General features: G+C 35.0%; 1 protein-coding gene across 4 annotated transcripts in view; it reads right to left on the bottom strand.

The window, feature by feature from the left end:
• Positions 1-13,079, bottom strand: part of pde3a (phosphodiesterase 3A, cGMP-inhibited) — a 425,475-nt gene extending 412,396 nt beyond the window's left edge. For 2 of the 4 annotated variants that reach the window (XM_051935470.1, XM_051935471.1), the window contains exon 1: positions 11,538-13,079. In XM_051935470.1, coding sequence (XP_051791430.1) covers positions 11,538-12,431 — 894 coding nt within the window. In that variant the 5' untranslated portion in view covers positions 12,432-13,079. The remainder of the gene's footprint in view (positions 1-11,537) is intronic. The other 2 variants (XM_028807158.2, XM_028807151.2) reach the window with 2 other exon arrangements.
• Positions 13,080-13,473: the final 394 nt, after the last annotated feature.

Here is a 13,473-nt window from a genome sequence, read left to right as displayed (position 1 = left end):
AAACCATAAATTGAAGCCTACCTGTACAGTTTCAGAATTTCATATTTATTTATATTAGGTTATGTTTATATATGCTCTCCTGTCAGATACACTATCAATGTATATACTGATATATCATATCAATATTATTATCAATGGATTTGAAGGGGACAATTTTCACATTTTATCTAATCTCACTTCATTGCTTCTCAGTCGACAACCCAGCTCATAATCTAACATATTCTAGAACCCGATCTCCTCTGAGCAGAGTATTAACTGCAAGGTTTTTTTTTAATTTATTTTAATCTTTTTAGCCTAATCACACATTAACATGCACACACTATTAGGCAATCCACAAATTCCTATTCTTCTGAAGACCTATAAATCATTTAAAATTTCAGAAACTATGTGACACCAGTTTCCTGTAGACGGCACAAGTCATGGGTGATTACAGCCACTATCAACAAAGACCCTGCCTCCACACCTAACTCTGATCCTTTACTAGTTTCCAGAAATGGTAATCCTTGATGACCATATTTAGCATTTTTTCCACACAGAATTGTGCATACTTTGAATGCTTTCCGGTAATGTTTGCTAAATAGCAGCTAATGTAATTGTCCTGTACAGTGTATCCTAAGCTAAAGCGGATGCCTGACTGTGAAAATCACCAAATGTTGGCAGAAAATAATCAAGTATCCGCAAAGGCCTGGCACTCATTACAAGCATCCTTATTATAATCAATTTCAAATGGATAAAATACTGTTATTTTTATTGTTTTTTTCCTATTGGTCAATTTGTCTGTGAACTACTGAGACTACAACTGACTAACAACTGGTTGTGCCAATCTAATCAGACTCCTAACCAAAAGTAAACAGTATGACAGAAAGCTGGAGCATGCACAAGAAAAACAAAATGCTACAATGTAATGTAGTAATAACCATACCTGTCAAACATTGTGACTATAATTTTTGCATCTGCACCCTGTCAGGTGTCAAATATAAAATAGGCAAGGGCATGTTTGGCACCATACAATGTTGATGATGTAGTTAACATTTTTTATTTTCCCTGCACATGTGGAGGTTGTACAATTTGGAATATTAACCAGGGAAAAGGTGGATTAATGGGTAAAATTCTAAAGAAACAAAATTGGAAGTTCCTAAGATGCTAAATCGCAACATTGACCACCTATAATAAAACCACATAATTTACTATAAACTGTGACACCAATACCATCTTCACTTGAAATTTTATAATGTATGTTTTTACCTTTATATGCAAATACAAACTAGAAACTGTATTCTCTAGTTTGATTCAAATAGCTTTGTATATACTGTATACATTACTTTTCATAGCAAACACCACATCAAAATGCTAGTCTATATATTTAGAGTTACTTACAGAGATTTGGACAAGTTACATTACATCAAGGGGGACCTTCATAATCTTCAGTACAAGAAATGTGGACTTCTAATTTTTCTGTACAGATTCAAGCTTTCTAAAGTGCAAAACATATACTGAACATTATCAAATATCATCAATCCAGCAATGCGAACTCAATGTTCCCGTAAGCGGTTCACAGGATACTGGAGCCTATACCAGTACCTGGGCACAAGACAGGCCCTAACAACATGATGCACGTCTATCACAGAGCAGATTATATCATTCTGGGTCCACTGAGACTTGCTAATTAACCTAATATGTGTTATGAACTAGAGGTTACTTAGGAAATAGAATCCCACAATATATCTCAAAATGCTCACTAGAAGAGGGAAAACTTGTCACAATAAAGGACAAATGTGGACTCTTAATAAATAAGATTATAAAAAATATTTTGAAACAATTTCCTTCAATGGGCACAAAACAAACAGAAAAGAATGCCTTCAGAATAGGCAGTCTAAATAGCAATCACAATCTCAATCTGAAACCCAAGAGATGAGGTCAAAAAACAAAGAAAATGGTCACAAAAATCCAAAACAAATCAGTAATTAACAAAAATAGCCAAATAACGCAGGAGACCTCATGAACCACCTAGTGAATTCAATGAACCAAAAGGGAATGTGGTTATTCCTCAGGGTTTATATGGCTGAGGGAAGTCTCTTGGGGTGACCACCCGCAAAACACATATGTACATGAAAAAAAAAAATCTAGACATAAAGAAACTAAATGATCAACAAAGTTAACAAAACAAAATAATCAAAAATGAGCAAAAAAGAAAAAAAATACAAATTTGGGGAGGAGAAACCTTGGCTGAAGTATAATAATATGTATATAGAGTTTGGTAGGAAAGTAGATTTACCTGAAAAAAAAAACAAAAAACAAAAACATGGCAGTACAGTTAAGACATAATAACTCCATGCAGATATTGTGCAGGCTAGGAAATGAACCCAGGTAACAGAAGCTATACAACAGCAGCATCAGCCACTAGCTCCATTAGATAGCATTTAGAAACAAAAGTTTAAATAAATTTGTACCTTTCTACTTATAACCCATTAAATACAACTAGTCATTATTGTTGTTTCTGTATGATCCTGAATGTGATACTTAGGCAATTTGTCCACAAAGCTATCAGAGTCAGTCCATCATAAAATTGCTTAGACATGTCCTCAGTTTTAATGCTCTTATTTTATTAAATACAATAGTCAAGCAATTTTTCATGCTTCAGTAACTTGACTCTGGACGGCCTGCAAACTTTGTATTTATTTTTGTTTATGGTACATGTCCGTTAGCCATTGAAAATAAGTGAGGTATGTATGTGTCAGATTCACCCAGACTGTGACCTGTCTAGCCCTCTTTGATTTGGCTTTCCTATCACTCTTAATTCCAAATATGATTATTGTTATGAATAAAAAGGTAAGGTTTAATTTAATCATAGTTTTGACTGTTATTGAGGTTAAGATTGTCAGGACACCACAAGTTACTTAACCATGACTTTTATTATGATATAGTATATATGGTGCCTAAATATCGGCCTTAAAAGCACATTATTTTGTTTTTGGAATTTTGTATCATTTCTTTATGCTTAAGAGAAAATGACAATTCACATTAAAAATGTGCCCAGAATTAGTTTTGTGCCTTCTAATTCTTATCCCACAGGGAAATTTAATTTACACTCTATACTGAATATAATTTTGAATTGGTCTGGTAAATTATTATTCCTGTGTTTCTTGAAAGTGTTAAGAACAATAGTTAAGGACACTGCCAGCCTTGATTCAACTTTGCCAGTGATTCTTTTTAAAAAATTCATTTTTAATCTGAAAGAAGGTGCTTGGAGAAGTTGAGTCACCCAATACTTAATAATTTAAAAGAAAATTTCAAGCAGTAAGACAACTCTCTTGCAATTACAGTATCTCAAATGTGACTGTTTCGGGCTGGCTGAACCTTTCTTTATTAGGTACGTTCAAATAAAGTGTGAAAATCACATACTGTCATTGTCAGTCCTGTCTTCTGGCCTGTGTTCTGGAAAAAATAACTTTGCTACCTCACTGAAATAGGGCACATTTATTCTTCAATGAGATTTACCAGGAATGTTCAATTTTCATTGTCTTTACACAAATAGAGTACACATACAACTTTTCAAAATTTTAAAAACTCCCATCTAAAAAGCAAAGCAAATGTATCCTTCCTAAAATAAAGAAAACTTCTGTGCAACCACAATTACTGATTAATTTACTTTTTTTAATTCAGTTTAAGTTATCAGTAAAGCACCACATTTCCCTTCTGTCCAACATAGTATTTCATATCCAATAATTTCTGAGACTTTTGGCTCTTTCAAAGAAAAATAAATTACAGTTAGTCATAGACAACCAACAAATAAAAATTAGACAAAAAATTTAATTGTGCATCATTTGAATTTGGTGACTGTGAAAACTACAGTACTGCAGCCACCGCATGCCTATCTGGGCTTGGATTTAAACTACACAATGTTGTAAAATGCACTAAAAGACATGTATATAATGTGCTCTATTAATACACATAATTACACTGTATTATCATTGCTGTATTTGGATATTCTTCATTGTTACAAAAATACATAATGAACAAAAATGTGACATCTTTCTCTTTGATCTATAAATAAAAATAAAAATGCTACATCTTTCAAAACAGTTAACTAAGTTCCTGAACATATCTGAATGTTATTCCATGCAACCATTTTCTAATTGTTTCTAATATTCCTTTATTGAGTTTCCATGCCATAACCAATCTCATCTATTCACCACTAAAAAATGGGGAACAAGGGGAGCTAAGCTATTCCCGTCCATCAAAAGGGTCTTCCAATAAATGAAAGTTTTGTTAACAATCACAGATTAAATAAAGTTTAGAATTATGCATAAAAGCTGATTTGCACATAGTAGGCACAAAAGGAAGATAACACTCTAGGCTCTTTATTGCAAACCTTTCCCATTTTTACACTTTCGTTGATTTACTTTCTGTTACTGTAGCTTTATGAACACATTGTGCACACAATAAAAAATATGTCTTATTCACAATGATATGTTTATGATATGTCTCATAAATAATGTAAACAGACACTAGATTGTAAAATGAGGAATAACGTGTTGCTTTCGGCACATTTTCAATAGGTCTTCACTCTTTTATGGTGCAGCAATTGCTGTTTGATTCAATCAAAACAAAGTTGTAAATTAAAATGTGTTTGTTTGTATTAGTTAGAATTTTTTGTTGTCTTTGCATGACATGTGATCTTCACCATGCACACTTGTTATTACAATTTCCCTCAGCCACCCAAGAGAGTGAACATCATAAAGTGAAAGTGGCTTCAACCCAAGTTAACCCTAATCTAACTCAGTTCATGTTCTTCTCACGTTTTGCTGACTTCACACCAGAAATGCAAAAAGTTACACCTTGGCTGAAGTTGTAGTGTAAAAGGGGTATTTGAATTCTTAAAAGGAATCATTCTCTCAAACTGAAAATACAATCTTAAGGTGTGACAAAATAATACATAATTTAGTATCACATCTGTGCTCAGCTCCTGTCATCATCACACTAGGCCAACAAATATTCTTGTTTTGTCTAGTTTTTTTTTTTTTACTTCACCTAGTTCTATGTATTCACATTTACCCTGTGGCAAATTCCAAGTTATAAAACTTTAAATCATTTTGACTACTACAAAGCCCAGAAGCAATGCTTCGTTCACACACAAGGGTATAAAGTCATTAACTTGTTGCCACTGGAATGCTGAATCTCTTGTCTTTTCATTATGGGAAATTAAGCCCCCATCCCAGCAGCTATCCAGATTTGCTGAATAATGTTAAACAAATATCTTTTTCCTGCTTTTCTTTTGTTATATTGCATGTTAATCTATCCTACCTTAATATTCCTTTGATTGCTTTTTCATTCACTGTCCTATACATTGTTCCTGTCCTTTTTTAAATCTGGTCTTTTTTAAAACCATCTTATTTCAATACAAGGTTACGGAAAGCTGTGGTCTGTTTTATCAACAAGGATCAGAAGACAGGAGCCAACCGTGGATGGCACTGTAGTCCACTGAATGGCATACTCACACAGGTCACTAATCTGTACATCATTTTAGAAGAAAACATGGAAATTCTAAACAGCCAATCCTAGAATTGAAGACAGGACTTTAAAGCTGTGAAGCACTAGCACTAGCCACTCCATCTGTTTCTTAAGAGATGTCACTTTTTTGTGAGATATCACAATCTCACAGAGTAAAAAACTAAAAAAATGAATAATTGAGCCCTTTCATAAATATATGTTACGCTGTTCTGCATCATATTTAACTTTATTTTGTCCCATCCTACTATACATTGTGTACTTTTTCCAATACCTGACATACTCTACCTAATCTAAGGCAATCGTGTTCTTTCAATTCATGTTTCATTTCATCATTTTCCACCTTATTCCATTGTAGTACTGTGCTGCCATTTTTCCCATACAATGTTCACTGAATGCAGTTATTTATTTTATATACAGCATACTATTTTACTGTTGCCTTTTCAGTTAATATATAAATAAGAATCAAATGAATGCATATGCAGAGCATATGATCTAAATGTTGCATCCAAAAAAGAAACAAAATATTATAAACTAACAAGATGTTTAAAAAAAATCTCAGCCAGAAGCAGTATTATCTGTTTAGATACTTAGAAGGCACATGTAAAAATATCTAATTGTGTAATTTTTAGATGCATGGTCCTAAAACAGTTAAAAATGTCTCAGGATAGCAAACCAAGCAGACATCATGCATCTATTTTATCTTGTCAACAAAGATGATTTGTTTGGTTTTAAGAAAACTTAACTGGGAAAGATTGTATAGTCTTATTATTGTTGTTGGGATGGGGAATAAGACCATTGTCTTTCAATCAAGAGTAAGTGAGTTGGATGATAATAACTGAGAGAATGCATAAGAGAAATGCTCAGCCTTGTGGATTTCATTGGGCGTCTTTGTTATTTTTCATATATTATAATAAGAGTTCAAGTTCAGATTTAAGGGTCAGAAATACCCAGAAAGGCTGCAAAATTCAATTAAAAAGTTTTCATTAATGGGCATCCTAGAATGTACAGTTTACTATAAAAAGAATAATGTCTACACAGCTATCCATTATCTGATTCTGCTTATTTTACTGCATTCTGTTGAGGAGTGGGGGTCTATCAGCAATCCTGGGCATAAGACACAAACCAGTCCTGAATGGAAAGCCAGTCAAATACAGAGAACTGACACCCGACATCCATTCATGACATAGCAATCTAGAGACACGTATCAACTTATTCTACACATCTAAGGGAAGTAATACAAAACTGGAATACCCAGAGATGACTCAAACACACACGCGGAGAGAAGGTGCACACTCTACACAGATTAACATCAACTACTTCATTCTGATTCTGTGATAACAACTACTGAGTGGAAACAGCCATATTCCAAAAAGCTGCATTTCTTTCTTTCTGCTTCGTTGTTTGATTTATTCTAAATATTTTAAATTTCACTGCACTGTCACAGAAACCTTCAGCTTTCATGATTGAATACAGACATAAAAGAAGTTCACAAATCCTTCACTATGGTGCAAAGCGTAGCATTTCGATGTAAGACAGTTCATTTGAAAATCATCAGAGAGCTGAATTTTCCATCTGTAGGCCTTCGCCAAAATGCCCAAATACATACATGGATGTGAATGTGTTTTTGCAACCCTGTGCCTTCCATCTGCTGTTCCCAAAATAATTGTATGATCTTTTGACATTATAAATGATATATGTAAAAACTTTATAACTTTCATTAATAAACCTTTAACAAGCATTATATAAAGCTTACAATTTGTCTAATGTAAATGCATTCAAACAGTTACACATATAAATGAAAATTCATATAATGATATCTTTAAAATACATTTTATTAATAAGTCACTAGTAAACACTACATGATGCTTTTTTACAAATAATGTGTTCATTAGTTGTAGATGTTTTTACAGTACCTTAAGTTTAAACTATTCATCCAATTTACATTTATTTAGCTGACACTTTAATCTAAAGCAGCTTATATAATTTACAATACAATTGGTTACATTTCATTTAGTTTTCCAATTCGAGCACTTGCTCAACATCAAACAGTGACAGCAGTGGGACTTGAACACACAACCTCAGGGTTTGAAGTCCAAAGCCTTAACCACTACACCATGCTGCCTAACTGTTTAAAGATGCAATTTAAAGATTTAATAATGAAAAGTAAAGACGTTTATTGTGAAATGTTACAAGCATAAGTAGTTAAATGAATATACTTGATTTTAAAACTGTTAAAGTGATAAATGATAAAGTTGCTGTTGTTTTTCTATTGTTGTTACTTTTAAATATTAATAGTTTTCAATATCTCAAATATATAATATTTACGGTAATTACTTTTGGATGTTATCTTTTGTTTTTAATTTGGTTCTTCATTTGAATCCATTGTTGTTTAAACAAATGAACCATTGGGGATGTTCAAGATAAGTTACTTTAACTTGAAATAATTTGCTCTCAGGTGTAGCTTAATTTTTTCTAGTTGCTTTGACCTATGTTTATCAGATGTCACACTAATAAAATTATGGTATGTTGAAACAAAACAATCATTTTATTTACTTTTAACAGAAGCACAATCCATCCCAGGGCCTGTTCTCGTTACTCACTTATTTTATGTTAATCTTATTCAAAATGAATACTTTTCTTATCCTCAAAACATAGTATTTTCATTTTCTTTTGACACAGATACATTGATTCAACTTAAAATGAGCCAGTTTTATGTAGTTGATTATACCATATTTGCATAAAGTCCGATGTTTTTCATACAGAACCACCCCTGAACATAAAGTGAATGCATCAACTTACAAAGATTATTTCATTTCAAAACTATTCAAACTGTGAGTAACCACTGTCTATGTCTGAATAAAATTTATTTAACATATTTTTGAGTGTACCAGTTCAACTTCTTAAACTGTTTTCAAATATTTTACTATGTTCTTTTACATTTCAAACTTAACTTCACCATATTTTCTCATTTCAGTCGAAATTAGTATTGATAAATTATTTACTTCTGATTCAAACAATTCTGTGTAATTTATAAAAAGCCTAAATCCTTCACTTACTATCATTTTATTTTTTAGCCTTTAATTAGTACCAAGATAAATTTCATTTAAAATTAAAAAAAAAGACTTACACTTTACTTGGCCCCTATACTGTTGCCTGAAATCTCAATTTTCTACTCCCAGGCCCGCCATTGAGAAGCCAGTATTCCTTATGACCATTAAGCGCTTCACCTTAGCCTCCCACGCTTGAGGTGCACTCGGCGGCGACTCTCACTAGAGGGCTCCGCGCTGCAAGAAAACCCTGCGCATGTAGCCTAATGCGTAAAGAAATACATTTTTGAATATTGTCAAGTTTTCTTATGTTGCGATGTATCATTGTGCGAGTCTGCATCTATACTTCATACGTGGAACGCAACTACAAGCAGTAAAAGAATAGAGAACTTTGAACATAAAGCTCGCGGTAAATGCTCTATACAGAAGTCGTAGAATTCTAACTAAACATCTCAAATGAAGACATTGACTTTAAACTTCATTTGCTGAGTCACTTGAATTTTTGCCTCCCGGATTGACTTAACTGTCACAGCTCGCATTTATATTACACGCTTTTTGTACATAATATCCTAGACTTTTAGGATGGCAGCAAACACTGAATAATAAATTATTTGTATTTAAATTTTAGTTCTCGGCAATACTCGGGTTGTGTAAAGCTAAATCACCTATAAGTTTTTACTCTCCAAATGTATGGTCACCTGGAAATGATGTCTATTCAGGTAGCAAGGTGCAAGGAAGCATCCAACCCGGGACAGGGGGCGAGTCTATGGACACACACACGAACGAACTCACATTCCCTTAAATGATCGGTATAAAGATATGGGGATCCAATACGTGCAAACGAACACCAATCCATATGGCATATGTCAGACTTAACAATTTCCCACACAAACGCAAGATATGGTCACTTTCTAAATAAAATGCAACAAACGCAAGGCATGGTCACTTTCTAAATAAAATGCTGGCGCACACACTGACCCAAGACAGTACACAGTACTCAGCATTTGAACTCCAAACCAAACTGAGGTCCTTTAAGTCATGAGGACAGTACTAGTAACACAGCTTGATTAAACAAAAACTTGTATGTTTAAAAAAATTAGGCTAAATATAGAAGACTGGGGACATCAAGTAATTAAAATAGAATTTGCGTTACCTTAAGAACAACCTTTTAACAGACAGAGAGTACATACTCAAATCATAAGAAGTACAGATATAAACTTCAGGACAGTCCTAAGACAGCAATGCCAAAGAGGCAAAAATCTGGGTGAAAAGCTCAGCAAACTGTGTACGACGTCTCAAAGTTATATTTTAAAATGCACTTCTAATAATAATAATAATAAAAATAATATAATAATAATAATAATAGTCGACACTCCATTTTCTCAGGCAATAGAAACGGGGAGTAGCCAAATTATCATTAATAATGTAATGATTAATATCAGTGATTAACATTTTTACACTTATGTTGTTATTGTGTGATTTCAAAGGATTTTTAAAAACGCGTGTGATGTAAAAAGTAATGACTTGCGTATGGTAGCTTTTACCTTCTCATGTTTGTCAATAAAGCACAAACTATGAAAATACAGTGTTTGCTTAGAAATTATATATAAAAATAAAACCAAAAACAGCCATTATGACAGGCAACAATTGGGATAAACGTGTAATATTTATCCTGTTAATATCGTCAGCAAAAAAGGCAAACACAATACTAATTAGCCATTGCTTTGGTCTAATGCATCGATATGGTATAGTTTCAAAAAATAATGAAAAAAAAAACATTATTCTTCTAATATAGTTTAAATCAGGATAGTAAAAGGTTGAGTAATTTGATTGTAAAAATGATGCTATATAAGTATGACAAGACAATCTAAGACCGTTATGAGATCTGAGATATGTTAGGGGCGGTAACTCTATACATATTGTTTACGCACATACTCATCTATGTATCCATCCATCTTTCATACCCGCTTTATCCAGAGAAATATATATATATATATATATATATATATATATATATATATATATATATATATATATATATATATATTCCATGCATGCTTTTACATTTTGCACTTTTTTGAACCTCAGATAAATGTCATAATTTTATTTCTATTGAACTTTTGTCTCTTCCCATTTAATGTTGTGTTCTGCATATTTTGAACACAAACTGCATTTATATAATCAGTGAAGTGCGTTTAAGAAATATGTGACCCAATTAATTGCAACTGATATTTTAATATCCTAACGGTGTTAGGATGACATGTTAATGCTTGCAAAACACAATTGTGACAGCAATTGCAATGTTAATATTAGAAGGTGAAAACTCCCAAAGCATGAGTCACTAATAAGCTGATCAAAATGAAACAACTGAAAAAAGTGTCCTTCTACGAATACCATATTTCCTCACGTTTAAGAGAGAGATATGCTATTAAAGTTAAAACGTCACGGCCGTTAAGTATACACTAATAACAATTCGACCGTGTTCTCTTTCACACACACTCTCACATAATATTTACGTCAATACAAGAATACGTACGCTTTAGGGGAAAATAATCTACCAAGGAAGACTGCCCAGTCATATTGAAATAAAGTAATTACGCATGCAAGCACATGTTTTCACTTTATGCCACTGGTCAAGGATAGATTTTATGAGATATATCTTAAACTATCCAAAGTAGCTGCTCCCCAATTACGAAACAGATCGCGAAGCTAACAAACTTTTTAACTTGCATCAGTACAGTTTCTATATTTTCGCATCTTAATATACAGCAGATGGACATCACATCCTCAACTTTAAATCCACTGACATAAATGTCATAAATGGCAGTTAAGTAACCTCCTTGGTAACAACTACTTTCATATTTGCCATTAGATCCCCAAATTACCACTGCAAACGCCCACATCGGAACCACTAAATTCCACAACATGCTATAAAGTCTCCGTCACTTGAGTTTTGTTCTTTTTTAAGTGAGATCTTACCTGATCTCTCTGAATACATGGCAGGGACGTCCGGCGGTGGCTTCTGCTGCTACCGGACTGACTGTTAGCCATATCTGAACAAACTACAGAACTGGATCGCCGTCTCCTTTTGAAAACCGGAATGTCTTCTTTTGATCCGGTCAATGAAGCACTGTCCTCTTTAAGCACCCCTGTTTTTGGTAACAGCTGGTCCGCATACCGCACTAAACAAATTCCCAGAACCCCAACCAAATAAGCCAGGTATGGTCTCCAACTGACTCGGACTTCACTCAGTGAAATTAGTGAAAGCGTCCTGACAAGGCTGATAAAGACGATGACATAAATGCCCTGTTTTAGCTTGGCCAGCACCAGCGCGCCCGCGGCTAAGCACGCCAGCACTAACAATGTGGCCGAGAAGGACAGCAGCTGATCGTCCGCTCCCAGCCATAAAAAATGGGCAGCCGCTTCACCCACATGGCAGATGGTCAGTAGGGAGAGGGCAGTCTTAAACAGGACCCCGCAGCGGATCAGATACAAGCCCACCCAAAAGAAGACGCACACAAGGGTGAAGAGCGGGGCGGCGGAGTGCCACCAAACAGTGTGGATTTCTTCTGTGCACCCAGTCAAAATCGAGTTGTTCTCCTCTGATGCTCCCCCACTGAAATCTCGCTCCCCCTTCACAAACTTCACTATTAGAGCCAGGATGACCGACAGCAAGCCCATACATAACGCAGAGGAAACTTTCTTGGAACGCCAGACTTCTGCGAGAGCTAAGGTCCACCAGGTCTGACAGCCGAGGTCCTTCTTCAGAGCTCCGACACAGCCTCTCACATAGCCGTTGCGATCGGGTGCTGCTTGAGTTTTGTCTCCTTTGCATCTTCCCCGCGCATGAGAAGATTCGTCTGTCATTGCCATATTTTTTAAAACAAAATGTAGCGTCTTCTTAAGTTATGGTATTCCAAAGGTTGTTTCCTCTTCTGCACATGCATTTGCATGCATTTTATAAATGCAGCTTATGTATGCGCCTAGCGGCATGTAGGACATGAATTTGTTCAACAAATTACCAAAGGTAAATTAAGTGTAAAATGCATTTTACCTAAGTTTCACTTTAGGGGGGAAATGTACCATCGACGTTGAAATCCCGGTCCTGGAAAATATCCCGATCAGATTGCTTAGGTAGCACAAGAAAGCTGCAAGAAGCGTGGTATACAAAGGGAGCAGATTGTCAAGCAAAAAGTCCTGACGTTTTACACATCTAGGCCATTGCACTTCATCACTGCCATAGCCACCCACCCCCCTTCTCCCCCGTCTCTCCCTCTCTCTCACATAGAGTTTTTTTTTTTATTTCCTTTCACCGTAGGCTTTTGTTCCACCTATTGACAACGTTTGTGTCCGTGCCTTTTACGCTCCTCCTCGCCATCTCAGCGTTTCTTCATATTCGGAGAGAGAGAAAAAAAAATCAGATCGCCATTCAGGAGCACTTTGAAATGTGCATCAAAGCCCGTGCGTATTTTAAAGGCTAGTTAAAGGGAAAGCGCGCCACCCTTGCTTTCAGTGTAAAGGTGTAAGTTAATCGTGTGTGACGAGCAGTTTATACACACAGAGAGAAAAAAAAGGCGAAAAGTGATGACGGCTTTGGAAATGAGCTCTCCGGCTGGTACTGCGAGCGTGTTTGGAGTGCCTTATCTGCACCTCACGAACAGTACCTGCCATTAGCGGCTCCGCGCGCGCACAAAACAAAACGAGATGAGGCTCTCTTGTCGACGTTTGTCCCACTCCACCTCACACCAATGACGTTCGTGCATGGCTTTTCTACCTGTGATAGAGGCACGTTAAAGAGGCACGGCCGTTCGAGCAATTGCCTTTAGATAGATCGATAGATAAATAAAATGTTAATTAAATAAAACACAATTGCCTATATAATTTACACTTCTGGAAAGCAGTACCACACTTTAGT

The sequence above is a fragment of the Erpetoichthys calabaricus genome, chromosome 1 (assembly GCF_900747795.2).
Source record: "Erpetoichthys calabaricus chromosome 1, fErpCal1.3, whole genome shotgun sequence".
Lineage (NCBI taxonomy): Eukaryota > Metazoa > Chordata > Cladistia > Polypteriformes > Polypteridae > Erpetoichthys > Erpetoichthys calabaricus.
The sequence above is the reverse complement of the archived record's forward strand: the minus strand, read 5'-3'. Positions and strand labels throughout refer to the sequence as shown.